This window comes from Chrysemys picta, chromosome 10 (assembly GCF_011386835.1).
Source record: "Chrysemys picta bellii isolate R12L10 chromosome 10, ASM1138683v2, whole genome shotgun sequence".
NCBI classification, from domain to species: domain Eukaryota; kingdom Metazoa; phylum Chordata; order Testudines; family Emydidae; genus Chrysemys; species Chrysemys picta.
The window spans coordinates 53,439,294-53,465,592 of NC_088800.1; the positions used below are offsets into that span (position 1 = coordinate 53,439,294).

At 43.3% G+C, this 26,299-nt stretch overlaps 1 protein-coding gene across 9 annotated transcripts in view; it reads left to right on the forward strand.

The window, feature by feature from the left end:
- CLUAP1 (clusterin associated protein 1) overlaps positions 1 to 26,299 on the forward strand; it is a 202,050-nt gene that overhangs the window by 141,615 nt on the left and 34,136 nt on the right. For all 9 annotated transcript variants that reach the window (XM_065559819.1, XM_042854122.2, XM_065559822.1 and 6 more), the window contains one exon: positions 14,389 to 14,461. In XM_065559819.1, the coding sequence (XP_065415891.1) occupies positions 14,389 to 14,461 (73 nt within the window). The remainder of the gene's footprint in view (positions 1 to 14,388; positions 14,462 to 26,299) is intronic.

The following is a 26,299-nucleotide window of genomic DNA, read 5'->3' on the forward strand; positions in this document are numbered from 1 at the left end:
CCCGGCCGGCTGACTGCCGCTCGCTGCTGCTGTTGGTCCTGTGTGGGAGCCGCTACCTCCGTCGCGGAGTGCGAAGAGACTGCGTTCCTGGTTCGAGAGATTGTGGAGGGGGTTGTTTGAGAACTGTGTTTCGAGTGACTTTGCCATCTTTGCTCCTGGGGTGGTGGTGCCTCCGGTCGCGTTCGGAGTGTGGACGGTACTGAGCCTCTCGCTCGTAATTCCTCAGACTGGAAGCCATCGCTTGCCAGGAAGATCCGAGGTCGACTTGGGATCCTGCTGTCCCGTCCCCCGTAGCGGACTGTTGAAGGGGGCGGTGCCCTCCCCCCCTTCGTCCATCTGCTCCCCCTCTGCCACCACCCCCACCGCCGACAGCCGCCGACAACTCCTCCACCGCCCCGCGTGCCATTTGGACCTGCTTTTTTGCCCCTCGGCGGGGCTGTTTGCCTCCCCGCCTCTTCCACCGTCCGGGACTGTTTATCTGCAGCAGTGAACGGCAGAGCCTACGCTTCACGTGCGCTGTGGGTGCACCGTTTCCCTCGCCCTGGACTTCTCCTGCCCCCCCAACTGCGTTTAGCTGGTGGGGTCCCCTCCCTGTAGCCCCCCCCGTATTAGTTGGCCCTACCCTACCCCCCCTCCTTTTGAGCCCCTTCGGTTTGTTTTTTTTGGTGCCCATTCCCCCCCCCCCTCGGTTCCCAGCCTGCTGGCTGCGTTCTCGGCCCTGTCCTTGGGCTGCGGGTGGCTGGAGTTTTTTTTTTTTTTTTTCCTCCTACCCCCTTGGGCTGCAGCTGGCTGGACATTCCACTCTGTTTCTGAGCCGCTGCTCTGGTGCACCCGCCCCCCCTCCCCGCGCGCGCTTGTGCCCCCGTTTTGTTGTCCCCCTTCGCACTGTTCACGTCCCCCCCCCTTTTACTGTTGTTGTGGTTCCTCCCCCCCCAGTGTAGCCGGAGGAGCCGGCTTTCTTTCTGGCACCTGTGCCCCCCCCTCCTTTTTCGCCCCTGTGTGACCGTCCGGGGGAAGCGCGGCGCCCGCAGGCTCTCTCCCTCCCCTCTGATGAGGAGGGAGATCAGGCCCCCCGAAAGATGCCGCGGGGGGCCGACGTTGTTGGTTCTGTTTCCGCGCCCCCAGACGGTGCCCAGCAGGAGGCGCCGGCCATGGAGACCGTGGATGCCGTGGCAGCGGCTGGGGAAACTCCTGTCCCCTTTGTTGAGCCCACACCTGAGGAGGCTTCCGTAGCGATTCTCCCGGCCCTTGCTCCGTCCGTGCCCCCCGCCGCCGCCGCCGATGCCGGGGCGGCCTTTGTCTCCGTGACTGGCGGGGAGATCGCCGGGACCGAGGGGACCGCTTTCGCCTCCATCTTCGATGAGATCGAGGCCCTGGGTCTGACCCCGGTTACCCAGGGGGAGGACGACCCTCCGCCAGCGGGCCCCGATCCGGGTGCTGGCTTAGTCCCGCCCCCCCCCCCCCTCCTGCTCCCAGTTCCTCGCCCCACTCTGCCGCCCCCGACTTAGTCCTGGGAGAACCCTTAGCCCTACCTGCCAGCCCGGCCGCGACTACTTTGTCATTTTGTTCCTTCTAGGCATAGTCCAGATCATGAAAGGTAATTGTGTTCTAGTTCATGTGGAACAGCTGAGAATAGGGAAACCACAGCTTCCCAAAGTAATAGATTATGGTAGTACAGTAAGAATTATCCTTATATGACAGTTTACACTTGAGAGGTATGGCAATAGCCTGATTCATTTATATGCAGTGTTGTTGTAGCCATGTTGGTCCCAGGATATACCTATCCATCTCATAGAGCTGGAAAGGACCCTGAAAAGTCATTGAGTCCAGCCCCCTGCCTTCACTAGCAGGACCAAGAACTGATTTTTGCCCCAGATCCCTAAGTGGCCCCCTTAAGGATTGAACTCACAACCCTGGGTTTAGCAGGCCAGTGCTCAAACCACTAAGCTATCACTACCCCCATATTAGAGCGAGATTGATATTACCTCACCCACCTTGTCTCTGATTCATTTATAGTTTTGGGGTTGTTTTAAAAAAGTCTCTAGTACAGACTGTGAACATTCTCTATTCATTCCAAACTTGATTAGTTAAAAGCCTCAGTGCAGGCTGGGGGCGGGGGCATACGTGCTGACTCCATAGGTGCTCCGGGGCAGGAGCACCCACGGGGAAAGATTAGTGGGTGCTTTGCACCCACTGGCAGTCAAGCAAACCTCACCCCCCGCCCCACCTCCTCCCCCTCCCCTGAGCGTGCCACGTCCCCATTCCTCTGCCTACTTCCCAGCGCTTTCCCCCCGGCCGCCGCCAAACAGCTGTTTGGCAGTGTTAGCACGCTCCGGGAGGGAGGGAGAGGAGTGGGAACGTGGCGCACTCAGGGGAGGAGGCGGGGCCGGGGAGGGGATTTGGGGAAGGGGCTGGAATAGGGGCAGGGAGGGGGTGGGGTTGGGGCGGGGACTTTGGGGAAGGGGTTGGAATGGAGGCAGGGTAGGGGTGGGAAGAGGCAGGGCAGGGACAGGGCCTCATGGAAGGGGTGGAGTGGGGCGGAGCCGGGGGCAGAAGGGGGTTGAGTACCCATGGGAAAGAGGGGAAGTCAGCGCCTATGGGCTGGGGCACACCCAAAACTGTCAGACAATCAGAAATTATTGGGAATGCCACTTCTGCACACCTTGAAGTTTACATAAAGAGCCTCCCAGCCCAGAGTGTAGATTTTGGCTGGTTCCCCGGAGTAAGGATTTCCTTAAACTCAGCCCACAGTCTCAACAGGACTGACTCCATTCTGGCTAACTCTTTCCCGTCATCCCAAAAGGGGCTGTATTCCACTGATGCTGTTTGTTTTCTAGCTGGTGCTAGAGAATTATAGAATTCTTATTCCTCAGAAAGGAAAACTGTAAGAAAAAGAAAGGAAGAAATGTATTGAAGGAAACTGAGGGGCATGAAAACAAGCATATGCAATGAGAGTGCTGACTCTGCTGGGGAACTTTGACTGCAAAATACAAAATGTGTGTGTTTCTCTGAAGTGATTAGTATTTCAGGTACTTTGGAACATACTGTAGAGTTTGCTAGAGGAGGGATTGAAGTATATTGAACTGTAGACAAATGCTGAAAGCCCAACCCCACATAGCAACTCAATGGCAAGCCCTAAAAGGCAGCTGTTATGAGCAGCTCACATTACTTTTGTTTTTACTTTCAAAACTCCTGTGCTCTAACTTTTGTTGCCTCGGTGACTCTGGGAGTACAGCTGGGAGATGGCTAACCATAGAAAGGTGGCTAGGAACAGTAGGACAAATCTGATGATTGTGTGTGTGGGTGGCCAGGGGATTCTGGGACTTGGGCTAGTCTGCTCTGACAACACTAAAGCGCTGCCATGGCAGCGCTTTAATATACTTTGTGTGGTCCCGGCGCAGCTCTAACGAGGCTCAACCACCTCAACGAGGGTTATAGCTCCCAGCGCTGGGAGCACAGCTCGCAATGCTGAGACACTGTTTACACTGGCACTTTACAGCACTGCAACTTGCTGCGCTGGGGTGGGGGGTTCCACACCCCTGAGCGAGAAAGTTGCAGTGCTGTTAATTGTCAGTGTAGACAAGCCCTTAGTGAGGGATGTGCCCTGTCTGACTATATGATGCACAATAAATTTAAGGAAATGTGTTCAGTGAAGAAGAAAACAGATGTCTCCTAATTAAATCATGTTATAATAACAAAACTTCAACCCATTCGAAAAGATGAGTATGGAGCATTTTAGTAGTATTGTTTCAGAATTTTAAGAGCTCAAGATACTTATTCCAAAAGCAGCCTCTGAAACTGCAGGTTTCCTTGCACAGAATCTCAGATTTACTCATGCCATATTGGTGCAGTAGTTAGCCTTTTTGCACATGTGTGGGTGCAGGCCAGGCAGCCAAAGGCATAACAGCTGGATTTGCAGGTGTGTAGGCAAGGATTTGCACACACCAAAACATAGGCATGAAAACTGGCACTCCACAAAGGTGGAGCCCCTGTTGATATTGCTCAAAGATTTCACTAGTTTAAATTTTTGGCAAGGTCAGTACCTGGCTGTTTTTTTCCTGTCACACAGAGTGTATTGTGCTCAGTTCAGACTTTGCGCCATGACCTTTATTCTCTTGCTATAGCCCTGGGGCGCATAATGCCCACCTAGGCTTTGCAGTGTTACATTCACGATTCCAAGTAATCATTAGCAGCTTTCTGGATGTCCATGGAGCCATTGTCCTCTCTCCATTAGCTCTCCTAGTCATAATGCTTTCTAAAAACTCTGAGAACTGAACAGTTCCATATGGCTGTTTCCATGGGCATCTGAAACATACTATGGATTAAGCGGGATTTGGTTCTTTTTGTAGGAAAGCAAAGCAGAAGGGTGCAAGGATCCCTGACTTGTGCTTCCTGGCCAAGAGAACAGTTGCAGTTTCTGTGTTCTCCTTATTTTAGGGGATTATTTCTTCTTCTTTGAATGTTTGTTTGCTCATGTTGATTCCATTCTAGGTGTACGCGTGCCCACGTACACAGTTGTCGGAGATTTCTGCCTTAGCGGTATCCATAGGGCCAGCTGTGGTGCCCCCTGGAGTGGCACTCCCATGCAGCAGTATATCAGGCACCGCTGTGTTACCTAGCAGCTCTGTGTTCTTGGGGAACCAGGGCCCAGTACCCAGTCTGTCTGACTCACGAAATACCTCCTCCCAACCCCCGCAAAAACCAAAACTGATCAGAAGAAAGACTTACAAAAAGCAGTGAAAAGGTGGTGGGAGACACACCTAAACCCGTGGGACAAGGGTGACAAGAATAAGGAAACCTACCTAGCCTCATTTGCATCAAAAATGGGACAGGGAGGCATCTCCATTAGCATACAGAATGGAGAACAGAGATTCCAAGACAAGAATCGCACAGAACTCTGGGACCAGAAAAGCAGGAAGCACTGCATGATGGGGGATCTCTGTTCCAGATGTTAATGAACCCATGCCTGCACACACCCAGTGCAGTAGTTATCAGACCAATTCTAGTAATAAATCCTTTATTGGTATCCAAAATAGTGAAGCTCCCTAATTGAACTGTGAGCTCCCTCCAAGGAACACCACCCATAGCCAGAAATGATCAGTTCCTATTGTCTAGCCCAGGGGTAGGCAACCTATGGCACGTGTGCCGAAGGCGGCACACGAGCTGATTTTCAGTGGCACTCACACTGCCCGAGTCCTGGCCACTGGTCCGGGGGGGCTCTGCATTTTAATTTATTTTTAAATGAAGCTTCTTAAACATTTAAAAAACCTTATTTACTTTACATACAACAATAGTTTAGTTATATATTATAGCCTTATAGAAAGAGACCTTCTAAAAACGTTACAATGTATTACTGGCACGCGAAACCTTAAATTAGAGTGAATAAATAAAGACTCGGCACACCACTTCTGAAAGGTTGCCAACCCCTGGTCTAGCCTGAAAAAAACAACTTTGGTATACTCCCTTGAGCCATCAGTTTACACACACGCAAATCTAGTGTTCTCCCTTTAACCATTGTTGTTTCCCTACAAAAATCCCTACCCATGCTCAAGTTAGTGCTCTGATGCCTGGATCCAGTGCATCAGTTCCACCGGGACTTCATCTTCTGACTGCTCATGCTGGGGGCTCTGCCTGTCTCCAGCACTCCAGATCCTCGGCTACTGCCACCACCTGGGACCCCAATCGATTCAAGCTTCACAGAGCGGTGAGAACCCAGCTTGCTCTCGCTCTCTCTCGGTTTCATGATTAAGCTGGTTGCTTCTCCTCTCTCTCTCCCCCCATGGGTGTTTTTTTGGCTTCCTCATTTGCTCTGCAGCAATGATCTTCGTACCTAAGCTGCAGCGCCTAAAAATCCTGTGGGGTTTGCTCATCAAGTTGGTTTCTACCAGAACAATTGTAACATGAAAGTGGGGATAGGGACGTGCTGAATCTGGGACATATGAGGGTGGCAGCTTGGAAGTGCTGCTTGACCCAGTCTGCTGAGTCCAGGGGCATATAAGGGTGGCAGATCAAAAGTGCTGCTCGACGCAGCCTGCTCAGGTGTACTCTATTCCAGTGTGGTGCCCATGGCGTATGAGGGTGACAGCTTGGAGGTGCTGTTCGACCCAGCCTTCTGAGTCCAAGGGCCTATGAGGGTGACAGCTTGGAAGTGCTGCTCGACCCTGCCTACTGAGTCCAGGGATGTATAAGGGCTCAGCTTGGGAGTGCTGATTAACCCGGTCCTCTCAGATGCGCTCTGTTAATGTGTGTGTGTGTGTTCGTCTAATTCTGGGGCTGGAAGAACCCAGCCCTGGGGAACCTAGGTCCTGCAGGATAGCTCCATTGGGAGGGAACTTGCAACAGAGAGAAGTAGAGCTCCGTATGAGAATACAAGAGACACAAGCAGTACAATGCTAAAATTAGAGACACCCCCCCCCAAAGAGTAACCCTAATAAATGAGCATACCCCAAAGTAACAGGCAAATCTGGTAACAGCCGGCCTGCACCCTCTCAGTTCCTTCTTACCGCCTGTAACGGTTGGTTGGAGCGCCTTGTCTTGCTTCACAAGAGCAGTAGCAGTTATCCATTGACTGGTTTCATTATTGTTGTACATAGTTTCATAGATAGTTAGTTGATAGTGTTAGTTAGTCAACAGAGTCCCAATTGGGATTTTGCCCCGAGCGGGGCATGCCCCGCTTCCCCGGCTTCAAGCTGTGTGCATCATGCAGCAGGTTGGTGCCAATCAGCGATCCACACAATGGCTGTCTTAAGTGTCTGGGAGAAGGCCATCACAAAGACAGGTGAGAACTTTCCCCGCGGACTCAGAAAGAGCAGGATATCTGCTTGAGGGCATTATTGATGGAGGCTGCTCTTTGCCAGCATTGGAATCCTCCAGGTACCTACGCTCAGTACTTCAGCCTCTGTTAACTGCTGTTTCACCTGCGCCAAAGAAGAGCCTGAAAAAAAGAAGCCTCTCTGCACCGAAGGAGGGGCCTCTGGCAAAGGACCTATGTCAGGTCATGCACCCGCTATGGAGTTTCATGAGGGTACCGCGGAGGTCGGACCCACCAGCCCTGCCAGGAACCCGCCCCCTACCCTGGGCAGCAGCAGGGGTTCCCAGCCGGTGATGGTGCAACTGTGGTGCAGGGAGCGGGCCTGTCGGCACCAAATGACCAAGCACGGCCAGCAAACCCTGGCAAAAATTGGGGGGGACATGACCCCTTGTGTCTCCCCCAAACATGTTGCCTCCAGCTTCTGCCCAGCGGGGAGGAGGGTCTTGGAGCTTCAGCCCTGTCGGGTGTGCCTGACGGGGCTTGGGGCTTCAGCTGGAGTGGGACTGAAGCCCCAAGCCCTGGCAGACATGCCCTGGCTCTCAAACTTCTGAAGATTGTCGTGCATGGCTCGGACTATCAGTAACTTTGGCAACCCTCATTTGATGCCATTCAGGGAACTGATTTAAACTATACTAGCAAAGCACTCTTCTTCTGGTATATGGTGTGTCTCCACAAGGGGCTTTTCCCTGTTTAGTTCTGCCAGTAGATCTATACCATCAAACCCTTTTAAGAGTAAAAAAGGCGTAGCTGGTGCAGGCCAATCACCCACATTCCATGAGAGGAGAGGCACACACAGCACTTGCCAAGGACAGCTTATGCCCTAACTGTCTGGTGACCTGTCGCTGCCCCCTTGGGACTATGGTGCATCAACTAGTCCAGTAGCCAATCCACCTTCCTAGCAGTTTTCACAAGCACTGGCTAGAAATCCTAGCTTGCTGCTCTGTGAGGCTTGGTGAGAGGAGGTTCTCTTCCTCCATTAACATAACTGGCTGTACCATGGAGGGCTGGATGTGACCGTTAAAGTTGTACCATTCTAACTGAAAGTGTGAAGATGTTTGTATTATAAACCATGCAACCAAAGAGTGTCCTTTTCAGATATTATACCTGCAGTGCATTTGGAAATAGAGTGTGCTTAATGTAACAGCAGTGTGTTGGGTTTTTATTCATTAAGGGCTTGCTTTGTAGCTCCACTTATGTTGTAGGAGGGAAGATTTCCTCTTGAGATTAATGGTCCTTTCAGCTTCCCTTCTAATCTTGCTCCCTGTGCTGAGCTCTTTTTTTTTCATGCTAAGTATGAATAGTTAATATGCAGTTTGACCTAGCATAGTCTTCTATCAAAGCACTTGTTGTATTTATTATTTTTAATCGTATACACGTTCACACTGCTGCTAAAGGAGAATGGATTCCTGTCTAGAAAATCAAAGCCCCAGAAAAAACAGAGCCCAGTCAAACAGTACATTAAAGCTGTTGTCTACCTTTCTTGCTTTTGTGGGGCTGTAGCTGAAACTGCACATCCAGTATATTTTTAGCAGGTGAATAGTGAAATCATTGGATTAATTGTTGGCAAGCTGATGAGGGTTGTATGATACTATCTTTATATTATTTACCTTATCACAGCTAATCTATCATGTTTCTAGGATACCTTTAATCACTGAGGCTGCTCTAACTTATCCCAGCTGGTCAGAGCCCCCAAAGGGCTGTTCTGTCAGCCAGGGACCTCTAGAGCACAACAGCACTCCAGGCACGGCCCCTCCTACTGGGCTTAACTCTGACATGGCTCCGGCATCCTATAGGCCAGTAGAAGATGATATAGAGTTGGTTACACAGGGTCTACCTATCCAAAGATTCCCCCATGCCAAGGTCACCTTCAGGTACCCAGTTAGGGTGATTTTATGGCCAGAGTGGCAAAAAGGAGCTGTAGCATGGAGCAGGATCTGACTCCTGGTGTTTTTACCATTGTCAGTCACCTCTCTTTTTCTTTCTATTCGGGCTGTTGATTAATCGCAGTTAACTCACATGATTAAGTCAAAAAATTAACTGTGATTTTGAAAAATTAATCACGATTAATCGCACTGTTAAACAATCCAATTGAATACCAATTGAAATTTATTAGATATTTTTGTTTTTTTTTCTACATTTTCAAATATATTAATTTCTATTACAACACAGAATACAAAGTGTACAGTGCTCACTTTATATTAGTTTTTATTACAAATATATGCACTGTAAAAATTATAAAAGAAATAGTATTGTTCAATTCACCTCATAGAAGCACTGTAGTGCAGTCTCTATTGTGAAAGCGTAACTTACAAATGTAGATTTTTTTTTGTTACATAACTACACTCAAAAACAAAACAATGTAAAACTTTAGAGCCTACAAATCCACTCAGTCCTACTTCTTGTTCAGCCGATCACTAAGACAAACAAATTTGTTTACATTTACGGGAGATACTGCTGCCTGCTTCTTACTAACAATGTCACCTGAAAGTGAGAATAGGCATTCGCATGGCACTTTTGTAGCCGACATTGCAAGGTATTTATGTGCCAGATATGCTAAACATTCATATGCCCCTTCATGCTTCAGCCACCATTCCGGAGGACATGCTTCCATACTGATGATGTTCATTAAAAAAATAGTGCGTTAATTAAATTTGTGACTGAACCTCTTCGGGAGAATTGTATGTCTCCTGTTCTGTTTTACCTGCATTCTGCCATATATTTCATGTTATAGCAGTCTTGGATGATGACCCAGCACATGTTGTTTGATTTATGAACACTGTCACTGCAGATTTGACAAAACGCAAAGAAGGTACCAATGTGAGATTTCTAAAAATAGCTACCGCACTCTACCCAAGGTTTAAGAATCTGAAGTGCCTTCCAAAATCTGAGAGGGACAAGGGTGTGGAGCATGCTTTCAGAAGTCTTAAAAGAGCAACATGTCTATGCGGAAACTACAGAATCCGAACCACAAAAAAAAAATCAACCTTCTGCTGGTGGCATCCGACTCAGATGATGAAAATGAACATGCATCGGTCTGTTCTGCTTTGGATTGTTATCGAGCAGAACCTGTCATCAGCATGGACGCATGTTCTCTGGAATGGTGGTTGAACAATGAAGGAACATATGAACAGGACGGCACGTCCATATAGGCGAACTAGGCGGTTGCCTAGGGTGCCAAGTTAAATGGGGCGCCAAATTTGAGGAAAAAAATCAAATTTAATTAAAAAAATGAAAAAGATGAAAAAAAATACAAATAAAATAACTAAGATGTCATTATTTCAATTCCCGTGCACATACGGAGGGAATATGAATTATAATGCATTTCTCTACATTTCTGAGAATTTATTAATATGTCAAATCTTTTATTTACTGCAAAAATAAATAATATTTTAGCGAAAAGAAATTCAATTTGCGACGTAGGGTCAAGATAACCCACTCCGCAATTTTGATAAGCAATAACTCAGCCACAATGAAACACATCCGCCAGTGGCAAGAGCTGCAATGCTAGTGACACCTAACTCGAATATACATCAAGGTCACATAGCCAGAAATTCATGAAGAGTGGAGATATCATGAGTTGATACATGTCAAACAGTCATTTTAACACACATCGCAGGTAGATGTAAGAATCGAGCGAATACTGTGGAAAATTGTGTTTCTTGGTGCCAAAGAATAAAGAATAACGTCTTTCAGCATTATAAATCCAAAATGTGAGTATCTTTAAGCATTATTAAACCTTAGCGTTATTATCAGGCTGTATAATTTTCTTTGTTTGAACTTTTCTTTGTTATAACTGGTTCACGTGTAATAAATAAGGTCCATAAAAGAGAAGTTACAACATTGACGCTTAATAGACTACGAAAGTGATGATGTCACACTCCAAGGAGGTAACCATGAAGAAGGGGATTACTTTTCAAACAACTGGTGTCAGGTTATAACGTTGAAAAAGATCATTTTGTTTCCGTGTAAACCCTGTAACTAACTGTTTTAATAGATGAGTGAGTGTATGTTACTAATAATTGAACCTTTAAGCAGTGAAAAAACGTGCTGGGATGGCTGCAATGTGGTTTAAATCGCCAACCATGTTGTGGGTGTGTCAGCCATCCTTAACGCTATAATGCTTGCAGTGAGGAGCACAGTACATAACAATATTCAACATGCCGTTGGGAGATTCTGACTCGCCATGTGAATTCTCTAACCGTGAAACCACTTAGACAAGATGAGAGAGTCGCACTGATGCTTTGAAGCCTCTTTGCTATGAACTTGGAAACATTTATGATGGCCTAATTGAAATTTCTGATGATACTACCTTTACTGGATCATCTGGCAATACGGCACGTTCAGATGCAGAAGCTCATGCAAATGGCCTTTCCAAGTTCAAATTTGTGACTTCACTCATTTTGTGGAATAATATCCTTTTCGAGATTAACCTCACTAGTAAGCAGCTTCAGGAAAAGAACTTGAACGTACATTCTGCTATTCAAAAACTGCAGCAAACTAAAAATATTCTGGAGGAATTCAGAAGTGATGAAGGGTTCGAAAGAACACTGGTAGATTCTCTCGAGCTTGCTGAAGAAATAGATTTTCCGACAGAATTTGAACCAGAGCCAGTTCGCATTCGGCAAAAGAAACAGCAGTTTTTGTATGAAGGATGAGACACACCCATTCAGAACCCAAAAGAAACGTTCAAAGTGAATTTCTACTTTGCAGTCCTTGATACTGCTATTCACTCGATTGACGAAAGATTTCAACAGATGCAGCAGCTAGAGTCAGTATTTGGCTTTCTATATGAGATCCACAGCTTGCAAAAGAAAACAGCAAAACAGATAGGAGAATTTTGTATAAAACTGGAGTCATCATTGACTCATGAAAATTCAGAAGACGTTGATGCTACAGATTTGTGTAGTGAGCTTCAGGCTTTTTCAAGACGACTTAAGAAACATTGCACGCCTGAAGAAGTACTGAAGTTTGTTTGTGAAAATAAACTCACAGACAGTTTTCCAAACATTTATATAGCTCTACGCATTCTTTTAGCTTTGCCAGTTTCCATAGCTAGTGGGGAACGTAGCTTCTCAAAGTTAAAATTGATAAAAACATATCTGCATTCAACAATGGTGCAAGAGAGACTTGTTGGACTTGCCACAATAGAGCATGAAATAGCTGGAAAACTGGATCTAAAAGAACTAGCGACTGAATTTTCAAAACAAAGCAAGAAAAGTCATGTTTTAAGAGCACAGAGTGTTTTTTATTCAGAGTGTTTTGTAAATACAGGTTATTAAAGAGTTTATTGAAGAGTTTTCTTATTTCTTTCTATATTGGATGTGGTGGTAATAGCAGTTAAAGCAGGATAGCGTAATGGATGATTTTGGATTTGTAATAATAAAAATTATAATTAACATTTTTAATGCATTTTTATTTGAAATCGGATTGAAATATCATCTAGCTGTCATGTACAAATCTGTTCTGAAAATTTCGTGTCTCTATTTTATCTGATCTCAGAAACATTGGTTGGACAGACGGACAGACAAACCGAATAATTAAGCCTGTTAAAAAAATTTTTTTTTAAAACATTAAAAGGAAAAAAGGGGCAAAATGTTTCCCAGTTTACCAAAAACCTCAGCCTAGATCTGCCCTTAGGGCTTGGGGGTGGGGACACTGATTGCATGTTTCGCCTAGGGCACCAGTTTCAGGCAGCTAGTCTAGGGCCACCCCTGCATATGAATCTTTAGCGCATCTGGCATGTAAATATCTTGCGACGCTGGTTACAACAGTGCCATGCAAAAGCCTGTTCTCACTTTCAGGTGACATCATAAACAAGAAGTGGGCAGCATTATCTCCTGCAAATGTAACCAAACTTGTTTGAGCAATTGGCTGAAGTAGGACCGAGTGGACTTGTAGGCTCTAAAGTTTTACATTGTTTTACTTTTGAATGCAGTTATTTTATGTACATAATCCTACATATGTAAGTTCAACTTTCACGATAAAGAGATTGCACTACAGTACTTATATTAGATGACTTGAAATATACTATTTCTTTTGTTTTTTACAGTGCAATTTATAATCAAAAATAAATATAAAGTGAGCACTGTACACTTAGTATTCTGTGTTGTAATTGAAATCAATATATTTGAAAATGTAGAAAACATCCAAAATATTTAAATAAATGGTATTCTGTTATTGTTTAACAGTGCAATTAATCATGATTAATTTTTTTTAATCGCTTGATAGCTCTACTTTCCATACATTTTTTTAAATAAAAGGGGCCAATGTTGATCCACTACCCCCACCACCATGCTTTTAGGGAACACTTAGACACCTTGACAGGTTTATCCAGTCTAGTTTAGCTCCACTCTCTCTGCCGCACTCTGAACCACCTGATCTAAATTTACACTAATTTGTAACCCTCTTATCTCCAGTTCTGCATTGTCCATCTTGCTGTCCTGCTCTGAAGCATGCAACAATTTTCTCATCAGCTAATCTATCCTTACAAAAATAAGCTCTTATTCTTTGACCCCCTGTTGCACCAATGGAACATCCTTTCTAAGAATCCAACCCCACCGGCATGCATTTTAGTGGCTTGGCTATATTTTAATCCTAAAAGGATGGAGAACTTCATTAACTCAACTGCACCTTTTACACTCTGCTGCCAGCAGTTGTTTTGTGATGAACTCAGGCTAAGGGGAGTGTTAACTGCTCTGTGAAGCAGTTGTCTGTCTGTGGTACTCATTCTGCACATCTGCCCTCATCATCTTGGTCCTTATTACAAGGGCAGGCATGTTTTCTTCCTCAGAATGCTGAGCTGGGAGGAATGTACCACTTCTCTGGCCTAACTGTTGCTACCCTCGAATACACCAGTGCTCCTGCTAGCTTTCCTCTATTCCACCATTCACCACTCTCCTAAATCCCAAATAATACTTAGCACATCTCTTCCTTTACAGTTTAATAGAAGCATTTCTAACTAGCCATTTACCCCTGCCAGACTAGGATTTTGCAGTGCCTAAAGGCCACTTTATAATTGCTTCTATATTGTTCTTGCTCATTAGACTCAGGCCTTTTAATGAATTGAGAGTCACTGTTTTTTATGGGAAATCCTGCTTTCCAGAAACTCATCACTGTTTATTAGTACATCAGCCGCTGTTCTAGCCACCTGTTCTTTGCCTTTGCTCTCAATCCCCATACTTGGTCATTGAACCATAGTTACCTTAGACCTTTTTTTCCTTTCCACGGGAAGCAACTTTCACATAGTAATGGCTGTAATTGTGCATGGGATTGAGACAGTTGGTCTCATTTTCAATGTGGTGAATGAGGGCTTAGTCACATGACTCTCATTGGGAGTTGTATGGCTGACTCCCTGTGCACTGCTTTGCCTCTATTTATTCCTTAAATCCTTCCCCTGTGGTCAAAGAGGCGATGAATGCCCCAATTTATATGAAGACCATTTCTTTCTGAAACACTTCTCATCCTGAAATTCTCTAGTCTCAATCTTCTCCTAAGTGCCCTTAATTGGAGCATCTGATTAGCTACCTGACCTGGGAATGTGGCAGCTGTTCTGATTCTGATGTATTCACTCCTTGCAGGAAGCAGAAAACACACTACGCCTGATGCAGAACAGGCTGAAGGAGGAAGAAAAACGCCTGCTCAAGAGTGGAAGTAAGCTATATTTCTTAACTGCATGGGATAGAAAAATAAACTGTAAATTGCCAGCTGCTTCATTCAGAAAGATTCCATCAAAGCTGAGGGGAATTTTATCAGATGCCTACTGGGTAGGCTGAAGAGCAGAAAATGTAAAATCCCATTAGCTTAAAAAAGACTACCAGAATCACTAACCTAACCTGTGTGTGACTGCACCCTGTAAATCCTACCTGCAGCGCTGAGGGTGAGTGCAGTCACCTAGTAAATACCTCGCTTAATGTTGTAGTTATGTTCCTGAAAAATGCTACTTTAAGCGAAACGATGTTAAGAGAATCCAATTTCCCCATAAGAATTAATGTAAATAGGGGAGGTTAGGTTCCAGGGAATTTTTTTTCACCAGACAAAAGACTATATGCATACATATATATATATATATATACACACACACACACACAGTAAAGTTTTAAACAATTTAATACTGTACATAGCAATGATGATTGTGAAGCTTGGTTGAAGTGGTGGTCAAAGGGTAGAAGAGGGTGGGCTATTTCCCAGGGAATGCCTTACTGCTAAATGATGAACTAGCACTCGGCTGAGTCCTGAAGAGTTAACATGTTGTTAATGTAGCCTCGCACTCTACAAGGCAGCAGGAATGGAGGGAGGAGAGAGGAACAGAGACACACACCGTGTGTGTGTGTGTGAGAGAGAGAGAGAGAGACGCGCATTGCCCCTTAAAGTACACTGACCCCACTCTAAGTACACTGTTTTTTAAGTAGATCAGCAAGTTGAGACAGCAGCTGCTGCCAGCAAGCTCCCTCAGCCTAAAGGGGGCATAGAAAACTTTTATAAGTTTAAATGTACTGATATATGGTGGTGGGAACAGTAGAGAGAATGAATGAATGAATTCTCAAAAAGAACAGGAGTACTTGTGGCACCTTAGAGACTAACAAATTTATTTGAACATAAGCTTTCGTGGGCTACAGTATGCATCCGAAGAAGTGGGTTGTAGCCCACGAAAGCTTATGCTCAAATAAATTTGTTAGTCTCTAAGGTGCCACAAGTACTCCTGTTCTTTTTGAGAATTCATTCATTCATTCTCTCTACTGTTCCCACCACCATATATCAGTACATTTAAACTTATAAAAGTTTTCTATGCCCCCTTTAGCCCTGGGAGTACAGGATGTACAATATATATTAGAATAATGTATCATCTTTTTGATGATTCTTCTGAGAATATATTAAGATGAAATTTGATAAAGACAAGTACAAAGGACTTCACTTAGGAAGGAAAGCAAAACTATAAAATGGGTACTAACTGGCAAGGTGGTAGTACTGCTGAAAAGGATCTGAGAGTTATACTGAATCACAAATTGAATATTATTCAAAAAAGTGATGCAATTGCAAAGAAGGCTAATATCATTCTGAGGTATATTACCAGGGAGTGTCATAGGGACAGGATGCAGAGAAAAAATTTATAGACACCATTAATGACTGCTTCTTGTAGCAGCTAGTCTTGGAACCCACAAGGGGAGAGGCAGTACTTGATGTAGTCCTAAGTGGTGCAAAGGATCTAGTCCAAGAGATTAATATAGTTGAACTGCTTGGTAATAGCAACCATAACGTAATTAAATTTAACATCCTTGTAGGGGGGAAATACCAACGAAACCGATCACAGCAGCGTTTAACTTCAAAAAGGGGAACTACACAAAATGAAGAAACTAGTTAAAGGGAAATTAAAAAGAACAGTCACAAGAGTGAAATGCCTGCAAGTTGCATGGAAACTTTTAAAAAATACCATAATAGAGGCTTAAACTAAATGTATACCCCAATTTTTTTTAAAAATGCCAAAAAAATGCCACCATAGCTGAACAACAGAGTAATAAGTGGTTACAGACAAAAAGACATCCTTTAAAAATTGGAAGTAAAATCCTACTGGGGAAAATAGAAAGGAGAATAAACTCTGACAAGTCAAGTGTAAAAGTATAATCAGGCAGGCCAAACAAGAATTTGAAGATCAACTAGGAAAAGACACAAAAACTAAGAAAAAAAAAATTTAAGAACGAGAGAAGCAGGAAGCCTGCCCAACAATCAGTGGGGCCACTGGATTGCTGAACCAACAGCATATACACATGCTGTGGATTCCTGTTTTATCATATTTTATATTTGTAGACATTTTATATTTAAGCTTTGGTGTAATAAAGTTAGGTGAAAATCAGGATTGTTGAAGTGGAATGTATATCCAATGCAGTGTTCAATCAAATCTAGTGCAGATAGTTTCTGTAACCAATCTACCCCTATAAATTACTAAATGTTTGGTTGACATAGAATCATAAAATCCTAGAAATGTAAGGCTAGAAGGGACCTCAAGAAATCAACAAGTCCAGCCTCCTGCGCTGTGGCAGGACCAAGAAAACCTCCTAACCCATCCCTGACAGGTGCTTGTCCAGCTTGTTTTTAAAAGCTTCCAAAAATGGGGACTCCACAACTTTGGAAACCTATTCCTGAGTTTAACTACACTTGTCGTTAGAAAGTGTTTCCTAATATCTAAGACAAGTCTCCCTTGCTGCATATTAAACACATTACTTCTCATCCTAACTTCAGTGGACATGGAGAACAATTGATCACCATCCTCTTTATAACAGCCCTTAGCATAGCTGAAGACTATTATGAGGTCCCTGATCATCACTGTAGGGATTGGGGAGGATTCAGTACAACACTGAACAATTGTGCAGGTGCATATCCTTGCAAAACTGTCATGAAAATTTACTAGCCCAAGGACCAAGTCTGTTTGCCAACTCTAATACATGACAATGTTAAAAATAAGGATATTTTGCTTGCCTGTCAAAAAATCAGCCTGGGAAAATAATCTTGGCATAAGGCTGATCATGTTGCTACGGTATAACAGATCTTGTGTTCCTACATGACATGGACATTCATTCATTTTACAGACTGAGTGGTTCTAATGGCAAAACTAGACAGTGTCCTCAGTTCTTCGTGTATATGTAACAAGTATCTGTCCTCAGTTCTATCAATGATTTTTATAGTGCCCATCAGTGTAGCACCTAACACAGTATTTTAAATGTCTTGTGATACAGGAGGGCCAGGGAGCAGTGGGAGAGGGGAGATATATAAGCCCTAGGCTAATTAAGGCTAGGGAGGGTTGCTACAAATTAATTGGAGCACCTGTAGTCAATTAAGGCTCTGACAGGAACCTAATAAAACCCATTGCTTCAGGCAGTCAGGGTGTGTGAGGAAGGAGAGAGGACTGGAGTTTGGAAATATATTACTGAGATTTGAAAGACCAGAGAACCGAAGGAAGGGAGACCCTGCCCCAGCAGGGCAGGGAAACTCCCTCCCCCAGTGTCAAGGACCGAGGGTAACCCTACCCAAGGAGAAAAGGGTAAGAAACCCGCAGGGGTTGAGAGGGGCTGGGGCTCAGAGTGAGGAGCAAACCCAGACCCCTCTCCCGCTTCCCTCCTCTAACACCTTCCTGAGCCACTAGCGGGGCCCTCAGTGCCCCAAGAGCATGGGCAAGGGGTGGTATCTTAGCCCCCCACCAAGAAAAGTGTGGGACCCACCATACCAACATCGGCCATTTTTCACAGTCTTTTATTCTGTTATTCTCAACTAATCCAAGCTCTGAATTTCAATAAATTGGCAGTTGCCTTCTCTCTTCAACCTCTGCTGTGCTACAAAACAAATACGCTTTGCCAGAAATAGTCCTGTTATATAATGGTCTCTCAGTGGGTATCTTTGTGTGGAAATAAAGATTGTACAAAGGTTACCAATCAATTTAAGCATCATCACTCTTCTTATAACAACAATCATCTTTGTAGTACCTGGTTTCCAATATTTCCATCTTGCAAATAGTAATAAAACCCCAATCTGTTTCTGAAGTTCAAGTATTTATTAAGTGACTTTATAACACTGTTTGGTATAACTTAGTACAGCCCTGATTTTTCACTATGATATTTTTACGGAGGTGCAGGTCACAACTTTGTGACAAATTTGAGTTGATGTGTTAAATAATGTTCTACTCAGAGATCAGGCTGGTACTGAGTTATATAGAAGAACTTTGTGAAATTCACAGGAATTTCAGGAGAAGTTAGTTCGTTCTCTCTATTCTCAGCAGAGGATCCTGAAGAAATGCTCAGTCTAACAGACCTCCAAGGGGGCTCATCACAAAATATAAATACTGAGGATTTGATTTCTCTAGAGTTAGCTAAAATATAAGCTAACTGGAACTCCTGCTACATCTCCTGCAGAAAAATGAACTGCTGATTCTCAGTCCTGTCTCATCAAAATATCGGCAGAGATGGTCGAGGGATTCAGACAATGAGAGAATCACGTCCATTAATGCACACAAAAGCACAGAGCTTACGTGGACAGGATGAGTGCTGAGCTCTATCAGTCAGTAGTGACACACTAATCACCACGGTCCAGTTTAAGTTGTCAGAATTGCCTTTGTACTTGTGTTCTGTATAGTGGATTGCAGCATTCCAGAACAGCCCAACTTACTAGGTGCCTATCCATTACACAAAATATGAACAAAATCTTCTAGGATGCTTGTTTTCATCCAGATTCAGAAATAAATTCTGTTAAAAAGACTGCACGATCAGAAGCAGATGCGAGTGGGAAATTGGATCAATGTAAAATTCAACTGATCCTTTCCATGTTAATACTTCAAAAATGTGAACAATATCTTAAAGTACAATGTAAGTATAAAAACGGTGACCTTAACAGAGGGTTAGATGTTGGGGGACATGGAAAATTACAAAAGGGTTGACGGAGCAACAAGAAGGAAATCAGCGTGGGAATCTGATGAACACTTTAGATGTCTGTACAGAAGTGCAAGGAGTATGGGGAATAAACAGGAAGAACTGGAAGTATTAGTACATAATCTAAATTATGGTTTAATTGGCATCACAGAGACTTGGTGGGGTAAGTCTTATGACTGGAATTTTGGTAAAAAAAGAGTATAGTTTGTTCAGAAAGGACAGGCAGGGAAAAAAGAGAGGAGGGGTTGCATTATACATAAAATATATAGATTTGTTCTGAGGTCCAGAAAGAGGTGGGAGGCAGACCACGTGAGAGTACCTTGGTAAAGATAAAAGGGTTAAAAAATAGGGGTGATGTCATGGTGGAGGTCTATTCTAGAACACTAAATCAGGAAGAGGCATTTCTAAAATGAATAACGGAAACTTCCAAAAACACAAGACCCGGTAGTAATGGGGGACTTTAACTACCCAGACATTTGTTGGAAAAGTAATACAGCAAAACACAAAATCTCCAATAAGTTCTTGGAATGTATCAGGGACAACTTTTTGTTTCAGACAGTGGAGGAAGTAACCAGGGGGGTAGCCATTTTAGACTTGATTCTGACCAAGAGGGAAAAATTGCTAGCAAATCTGAAGGTGAAAGGCAATTTTGGTGAAAGTGATCATGAAATGATAGATTTCAAGATTTTAAGGAAAGAAAGGTGTGAGAGCAGCAAAATAAGGACAATAGACTTCAAAAAAGCTGCCTTTAACAAATCCAGAGAGCTGGGATGTAAAGTCCCATGGGAAGAAGATCTAAGGGAAAAACAAGATCAGGAGAGCCGGCAGTTCCTCAAGGGAACAATAGTAAAGCACAACTGCAAACTATTCTGATGCAAAGGAAAGGTAGGAGGAGGCAATATGGCTCCACCAGGAGCTCTTTAATTACCTGAAAATCAGAAAGGAATCCTACAAAAAGTGGAAACATGGTCAAATTGGTAAGGAGGAGTACAAAAGAATAGCACAAGTACGTAGGGACAAAATCAGAAAGGTTAAGGCCCAAAATGAGACATAATTGACAAAGGACATAAAAGGCAATAAGAAGAGGTTCTTTAATACATGAGGAGAAAGACAAAGGAAAGTGTAGGTCCTCTACTTAGCAGGGAAGGAGCACTAATAACTGATGACATCAAGAAAGCTGAGATGCTTAATGATTATTTTGCATCAGTCTTCACTAAAAAAGTTAATGATGACCAGATATTCAACCCAATTAATACTGACAATCAGGGGGAAGGAATGCAAGCCAAAATAGGGGGAAAAAACAGGTTTAAGAATATTTAAATAAGTTAGATGTATTCAAGTCAGGCGGGCCTGATGAACTTTATCTTAGGGTACTTAAGGAACTAGCTGAAGCAATCTCGAAGCCATTAATAATTATATTTGAGAACTCCTGGAGGACAGGTAAGGCCCCAGAAGAAGGGCAAACGTAGTACCTGTCTTTAAAAGGGGGAACAAGTAAGACCCAGGGAATTATAGACCAGCCAGCCTAACTTACTAGTGGAAAGATACTGGAACAAATTACACTGCTCTATAGCCAAAATGCTTCTGAAATAAATGTTGTCAAACTTTACTAATTCTGGGTCACCGAGAACGAAAATTATGCTTAAAATTGTAGATTGGCTCTAGTTTTCAAGATATGCTATTGGGTCAGTATATATGACCCTTGACTTGGGAATGGCAGAGGATAAGTGAGTTATAAAGGGAAGGGATCTCAATTTAAACCAGAAATGACTAAAATACATCTTTGACTGGATCTATGAATAAATCTATGAATAAATAAGTTTGGACAGTACTTGCTTTTTAGGCAAAACAATGAATGATGCAATCTGAAGCTGGTATTGCATCATACATGATATGAATTGCATCATGTTATTCCTAGAAGTCATGGATGATGCAACCATAATGAAGCTTACATCACTCTGCTGAACAAATTGCCCTATATCAGCTCTAGAAATCATACAGCGTCGTGCTCTCTTATTTGTCAGTGTTTGATTTTGCAAAGGGACACATTTCTGTTTAGCCAAAGTGAGCAGAGATGCCTCGTACTTGTGTGAACAGTGCAGATAACTTCTGCTATGTTTGTGGTGAAGTGACTTTTGCAGCACAAAAGCGCAGTATAACCACTATGGTTAAGAAAGCCTATCGCCTTTATTTTGGCTGCAAAATTGGAGATCAGGACAAGAGGTGGGCCCCACACATATGCTGCAACACTTGTGCAACAAATCTTCGCCAGTGGTTGCATAGGAAAAGGAAATCTATGCCTTTTGCAGTGCCAATGATTTGGAGAGAGCCAACAGATCATACCAGCAATTGTTACTTCTGCATGGTGCCTCCAGTTGGGAAAGGTGTGTCGAAGAAAAAGTGGACTGTGCACTATCCAAACATTCCATCAGCTATACGCCCAGTACCCTACCGAGAAGGACTGCCGGTTCCTGATGCACCAGAATCATTCTCACTTGAGTCAGACGAGGAAGAGGATGAAACTTCTGGTCCTGAACCATCAATGTCACAGGACCCACATTTTCTCCCATCCTCCTCCTCTGAACCACACCTCATAACACAAAGTGAAGTGAATGACCTTGTCAGGGATTTGGAACTACCCAAGAGTAAGGCAGAGCTGTTGGGCTCCAGACTACAGCAGTGGAATCTCCTGGCCGGTGATGTTAGGGTTTCCATGTTCCGTGACCGTCAAAAGGATCTTGTCCCATTCTTCTTCATGGAAGGTGATCTTGTAGCCTGCAACAACATCGATGGTGTGATGGCAGCCTCAACATCATTCACAATCCAGATGAGTGGAGCTGTTCATTGATTCATCAAAGACGAGTCTTAAAGCTGTTTTACTTCATAATGGCAATGTTTTGCCATCAATTCCAGTTGGTCATGCAGTCCATATGAAGGAAACCTATGACATGAAACAACTTTTGAGGTGTATAAACTATGGCCAACATCAGTGGCAGCTTTGTGGCAATTGGAAGGTTGTTGCTCTCTTGCTTGGTCTGCAGACTGGATACACAAAGTACTGCTGTTTTCTCTGCGAATGGGATAGCCGTGCAAGAGATTTCCACTACATCAAGAAAGATTGGCCACTCCGACAGTCATTGGAGCCTGGGAGGAAAAGTGTTCAGCATCCACCACTTGTTGAATCAAGGAAGATTTTGTTACCACCCTTACACATCAAGCTGGGTCTGATGAAGAACTTTGTCAAGGCCATTGACAAAGCACAAGCAGTTTTCAAGTACCTCCGTGGAAAATTTCCAAGGTTAAGTGAAACTAAGATAAAGGAAGGTGTCTTTGTTGGTCCTCAGATTCGTGAACTTCTTCGAGATGATGCATTTGACCATGCACTGCGTGGCAAGGAAAAGATGGCATGGAAAGCCTTCCAGTTAGTGGCAATACATTTTCTTGGAAACAACAAGGCAGATAACTACAAGTTGTTGGTGGAAAACCTCCTCAAGGCATACAAAAGTCTTGGTTGCAACATGTCACTAAAGATACATTTTTTGCACTCTCATCTAGATTTTTTTCCACCGAACTGCAGAGCAGTGAGCGATGAGCACGGCAAGCGATTTCACCAGGACATTATAGCAATGGAGAAACGCTATCAGGGCAAATGGAGCCCATCAATGCTTGCAGACTATTGCTGGACAGTGACAAGAGATGCTCCATTTAATGAATACAAGAGACAAGCCAAGAAGCGCCGAGTAGACACTGAATAGGACTAAACTATGTACATAATAGTTTTTTGCCTTTTGTTTCATAATCAATTTTATTTATATAACCCTTTTGCTGATTTTTAAAGTGTTACATAAACAGGACAGGTGAAATATTATCATGTAAAGCAACCATAAACACATGAAAAGACCTAGGTTTACAATTTATGATTAAAACTCTACTATCTACACAATATACATAGACATAAAATGTAAAAACTTAAATATCTTAGAAACAGTAGCCAATCAGTTGTTTTAATTATCATATTTGAATTCAGCATATCAAAATACATAATAAATAGCACATTTTATCTCTGAAGCAGACGACTTCTCAAAAATTGTAGACCAGTGTTATTAAACAATTTATTTGTAAGCACTTGGAGGATATAAGGAATAGTCAGCATGAACAAATCATGCCAAACCAACTTAATTTCCTTCTTTGATAGGATTACTGATGTAGTGGATGGGGGGAAGCAGTATATGTGATATACCTTGATTTTAGAAAGGCTTTTTACACAGTTCTGCATGACATTCTCATAAGCAAACTAGGGAAATGAGGTCTAGATGAATTTACTATAAGGTGGGAGCACAACTGGTTGAAAGACCGTACTCAAAGAATAGTTATCAATGGCTTGCTGTCAAATTGGGAGAATGTATCTAGTGAGATCCTGTGCAATCAGTCCTGTGTATGGTATTATTCAATATTTTCATTAATGATTTGGATAACAGAGTGGAGAGGATGCTTATAAAATCTGCAGATGACACCAAACTAAGACAGGTTGCAAGCACTTTGGAGGCCAGGATTAGAATTCAAAAGGACCTTGACTGGTCTGAAATCAACAAAATGAAATTCATTAAAGACAAGTGCAAAGTTCTACACATAGGAAGCAAAAATCAACTGCACAACTACAAAATAGGGAATAACTGTCTAGGTGGTAGTATTGCTGAAAAAGATGTGGGGGTTATAGTGGACCACAACTGAATATCAGTTTTCAATGTGATGCAACTGCAAAAAATGCTAATATGATTCTGGGATGTTTTAACAGTAGTGTTGTATGTGAGACATAGGAGATAATTGTCTCAATATATTCGGCACTGGTGAGGCCCCAGCTGGTGTACTGCATCCAATTCTGGGCACGACAATTTAAGAAGGGCGTGGACAACTTGGAAAGAGTCCAGAGACAAGCAACAAAAGTGATAAAAGTTTGAGAAAACCTGACTTATGAGGAAAGATTGAAAAAACTTAGCATATTTAGTCTTGAGGGAAAAAAGACTGAGGATGGACCTGATAACACTTTTCAGATATGCTAGGGGCTGTTATAAAGAGGATAGTGATCAGTTCTCCATGTCCACTGAAGGTAGGACAAGAAGTACTGGTTTTAATATGCAGCAAGGGGGACTTAAGTTAAATATTAAGAAACACTTTCTGACTATAAGGACTGTTAAGCTCTGGCATAGGCTTCCAAGGGAGGTTGTGGAGTCCCCATCTTTGTAAGCTTTTAAAAACAAGCTGGACAAACACCTGTTAGGGATAGTCTAGGTTTACTTGGTCCTGCCTCAGTGCAGGGGGCTGACTTGTTAACTTCTCAAGGTCCCTTCCAGCCTTACAGTGCTATAATTGTATGAACTGATTACCCAGAAACACAATCACATAACAAATGTCATGTTTGAGATGTTCTAATTATTCACTCATGGATTCCCACTAAGGACTTGGAAACACATTGCAAATTATTTAACTTTGAAATGAGCGAGTTGCTGAGCACCCTCACACAGAGAATGTTAAGGGCATCGATGCCGACTTCGTGGGTGCTCTGGGGCTCTTGCACCCACAGGAAAAAATAGTGGATGCTCAGCACCCACCAGCCGCAGCTGTTTGGTGGCACTGCCAATCAGCTGTTCGGCAGCTCTGCAGATCAGCTGTTCGGCGGGGCTGCTTATCAGCTGTTCAGCAGCTGGGGAAGGCACTTGGGGGAAGGTGGAGAGCTGCAAGCGGTGGGTGGGCGGGAGCCCCAGGGAAGGGTTTGGTATGAGGGCAGGGCCTCAGGGAAGGGGGCAGAGTGGGATGGGAAGAGGTGGAACAAGAGTGAGGCCTTGGGAAGGGGTGAAGTGGGGGCAGGGCCTCGGGATGGAGCGGGGGTAGAGCACCCCCAGGGAAAAATAAAAGTCAGCACCTAGGGTTAAGGGCACCCAACACCTTACAGCAGATACTCAACCCATCACAAGACCAGGCAGTTTGTGAACAAACAGTACAAACGAATGAAAAAAAAATAATTATCATATATTTTGTTCATTTATTATAACAACGGCATATTAATTGGAATAATTTAGTGGTACTTTTATAGCTGCATAGATATTAAAACCAGAAGGGACTCTTATATATGACCATCTAGTCTGACCTCCTGCATAATGCAGGCCAGAGAATTTTACCCAATAATTCCTGCATCAAATCCACAAGTTCTCCTTGAGCTTGAGCAGATCTTTGAGAATGCTCTAGAAAGACTTTGTGTGATGAGAATCCCCCACTTCCCTTAGGAAGTTCTTTCAATGGTTAATTATCCTCACTGTTAAAAATTTGTGCTTTTTCCTAGTTTAAACTTGGTACTTAGAAAGTACAGTAATAGGCAGTATAGAATTACCTCGAGGAGCTAGACAGATGGATACTTTATGGTCATACTTCACAATATACCAGTCTGTGTTTTGTGATATAGTTTGTAAAAATAATGACATCTTATGGCCTGAATTTTTTCAGTGGCTGCATACCTTAATTCCCATTAAAGTCAATAGAAGCTGCAAGTGCTCATCCCCTCTGGAATATCAGCCCTCAATACTGGTGATGAAATCTTTCAGGGAAGTGGGAAGAGAGATTGAAATGTTCTGTGTGACTTATAAGATATGTGACTTATTGAGGTTCTACTGTATATATCCAAGTATTACAATGCTCCTAGGTATCAGTCGTGTAAATACTTAGGTATGTAAGTTGACACATGAGTGGCTCCATTGAGTTTAATGAGAGTACACATGTGTGAGTCTTGCAGGATTGGGGCATCACAGATGGAAGTTGGGTTGCTGACTCTCTTGAGTCCCTTTAAAAATCCCAACATACATTTTTTTAAAGAAAAATATGGTCTTGTCTTTCTTGTTTGATTTAAAGTTTCACTGAATTGAATTAGATTTTATTTTTTAGATCAAGTACTTATAAACTGCCAGTTTGATTTTCCCATAGTGTGTTTTTACCAAGTGCAGAAAACAGCATCTTAGGGAATCCAATAATTGTTATGGATCCAATCCATGTGTTCTCAAAGCTCTGATTTTATCATGGAATTAAACAT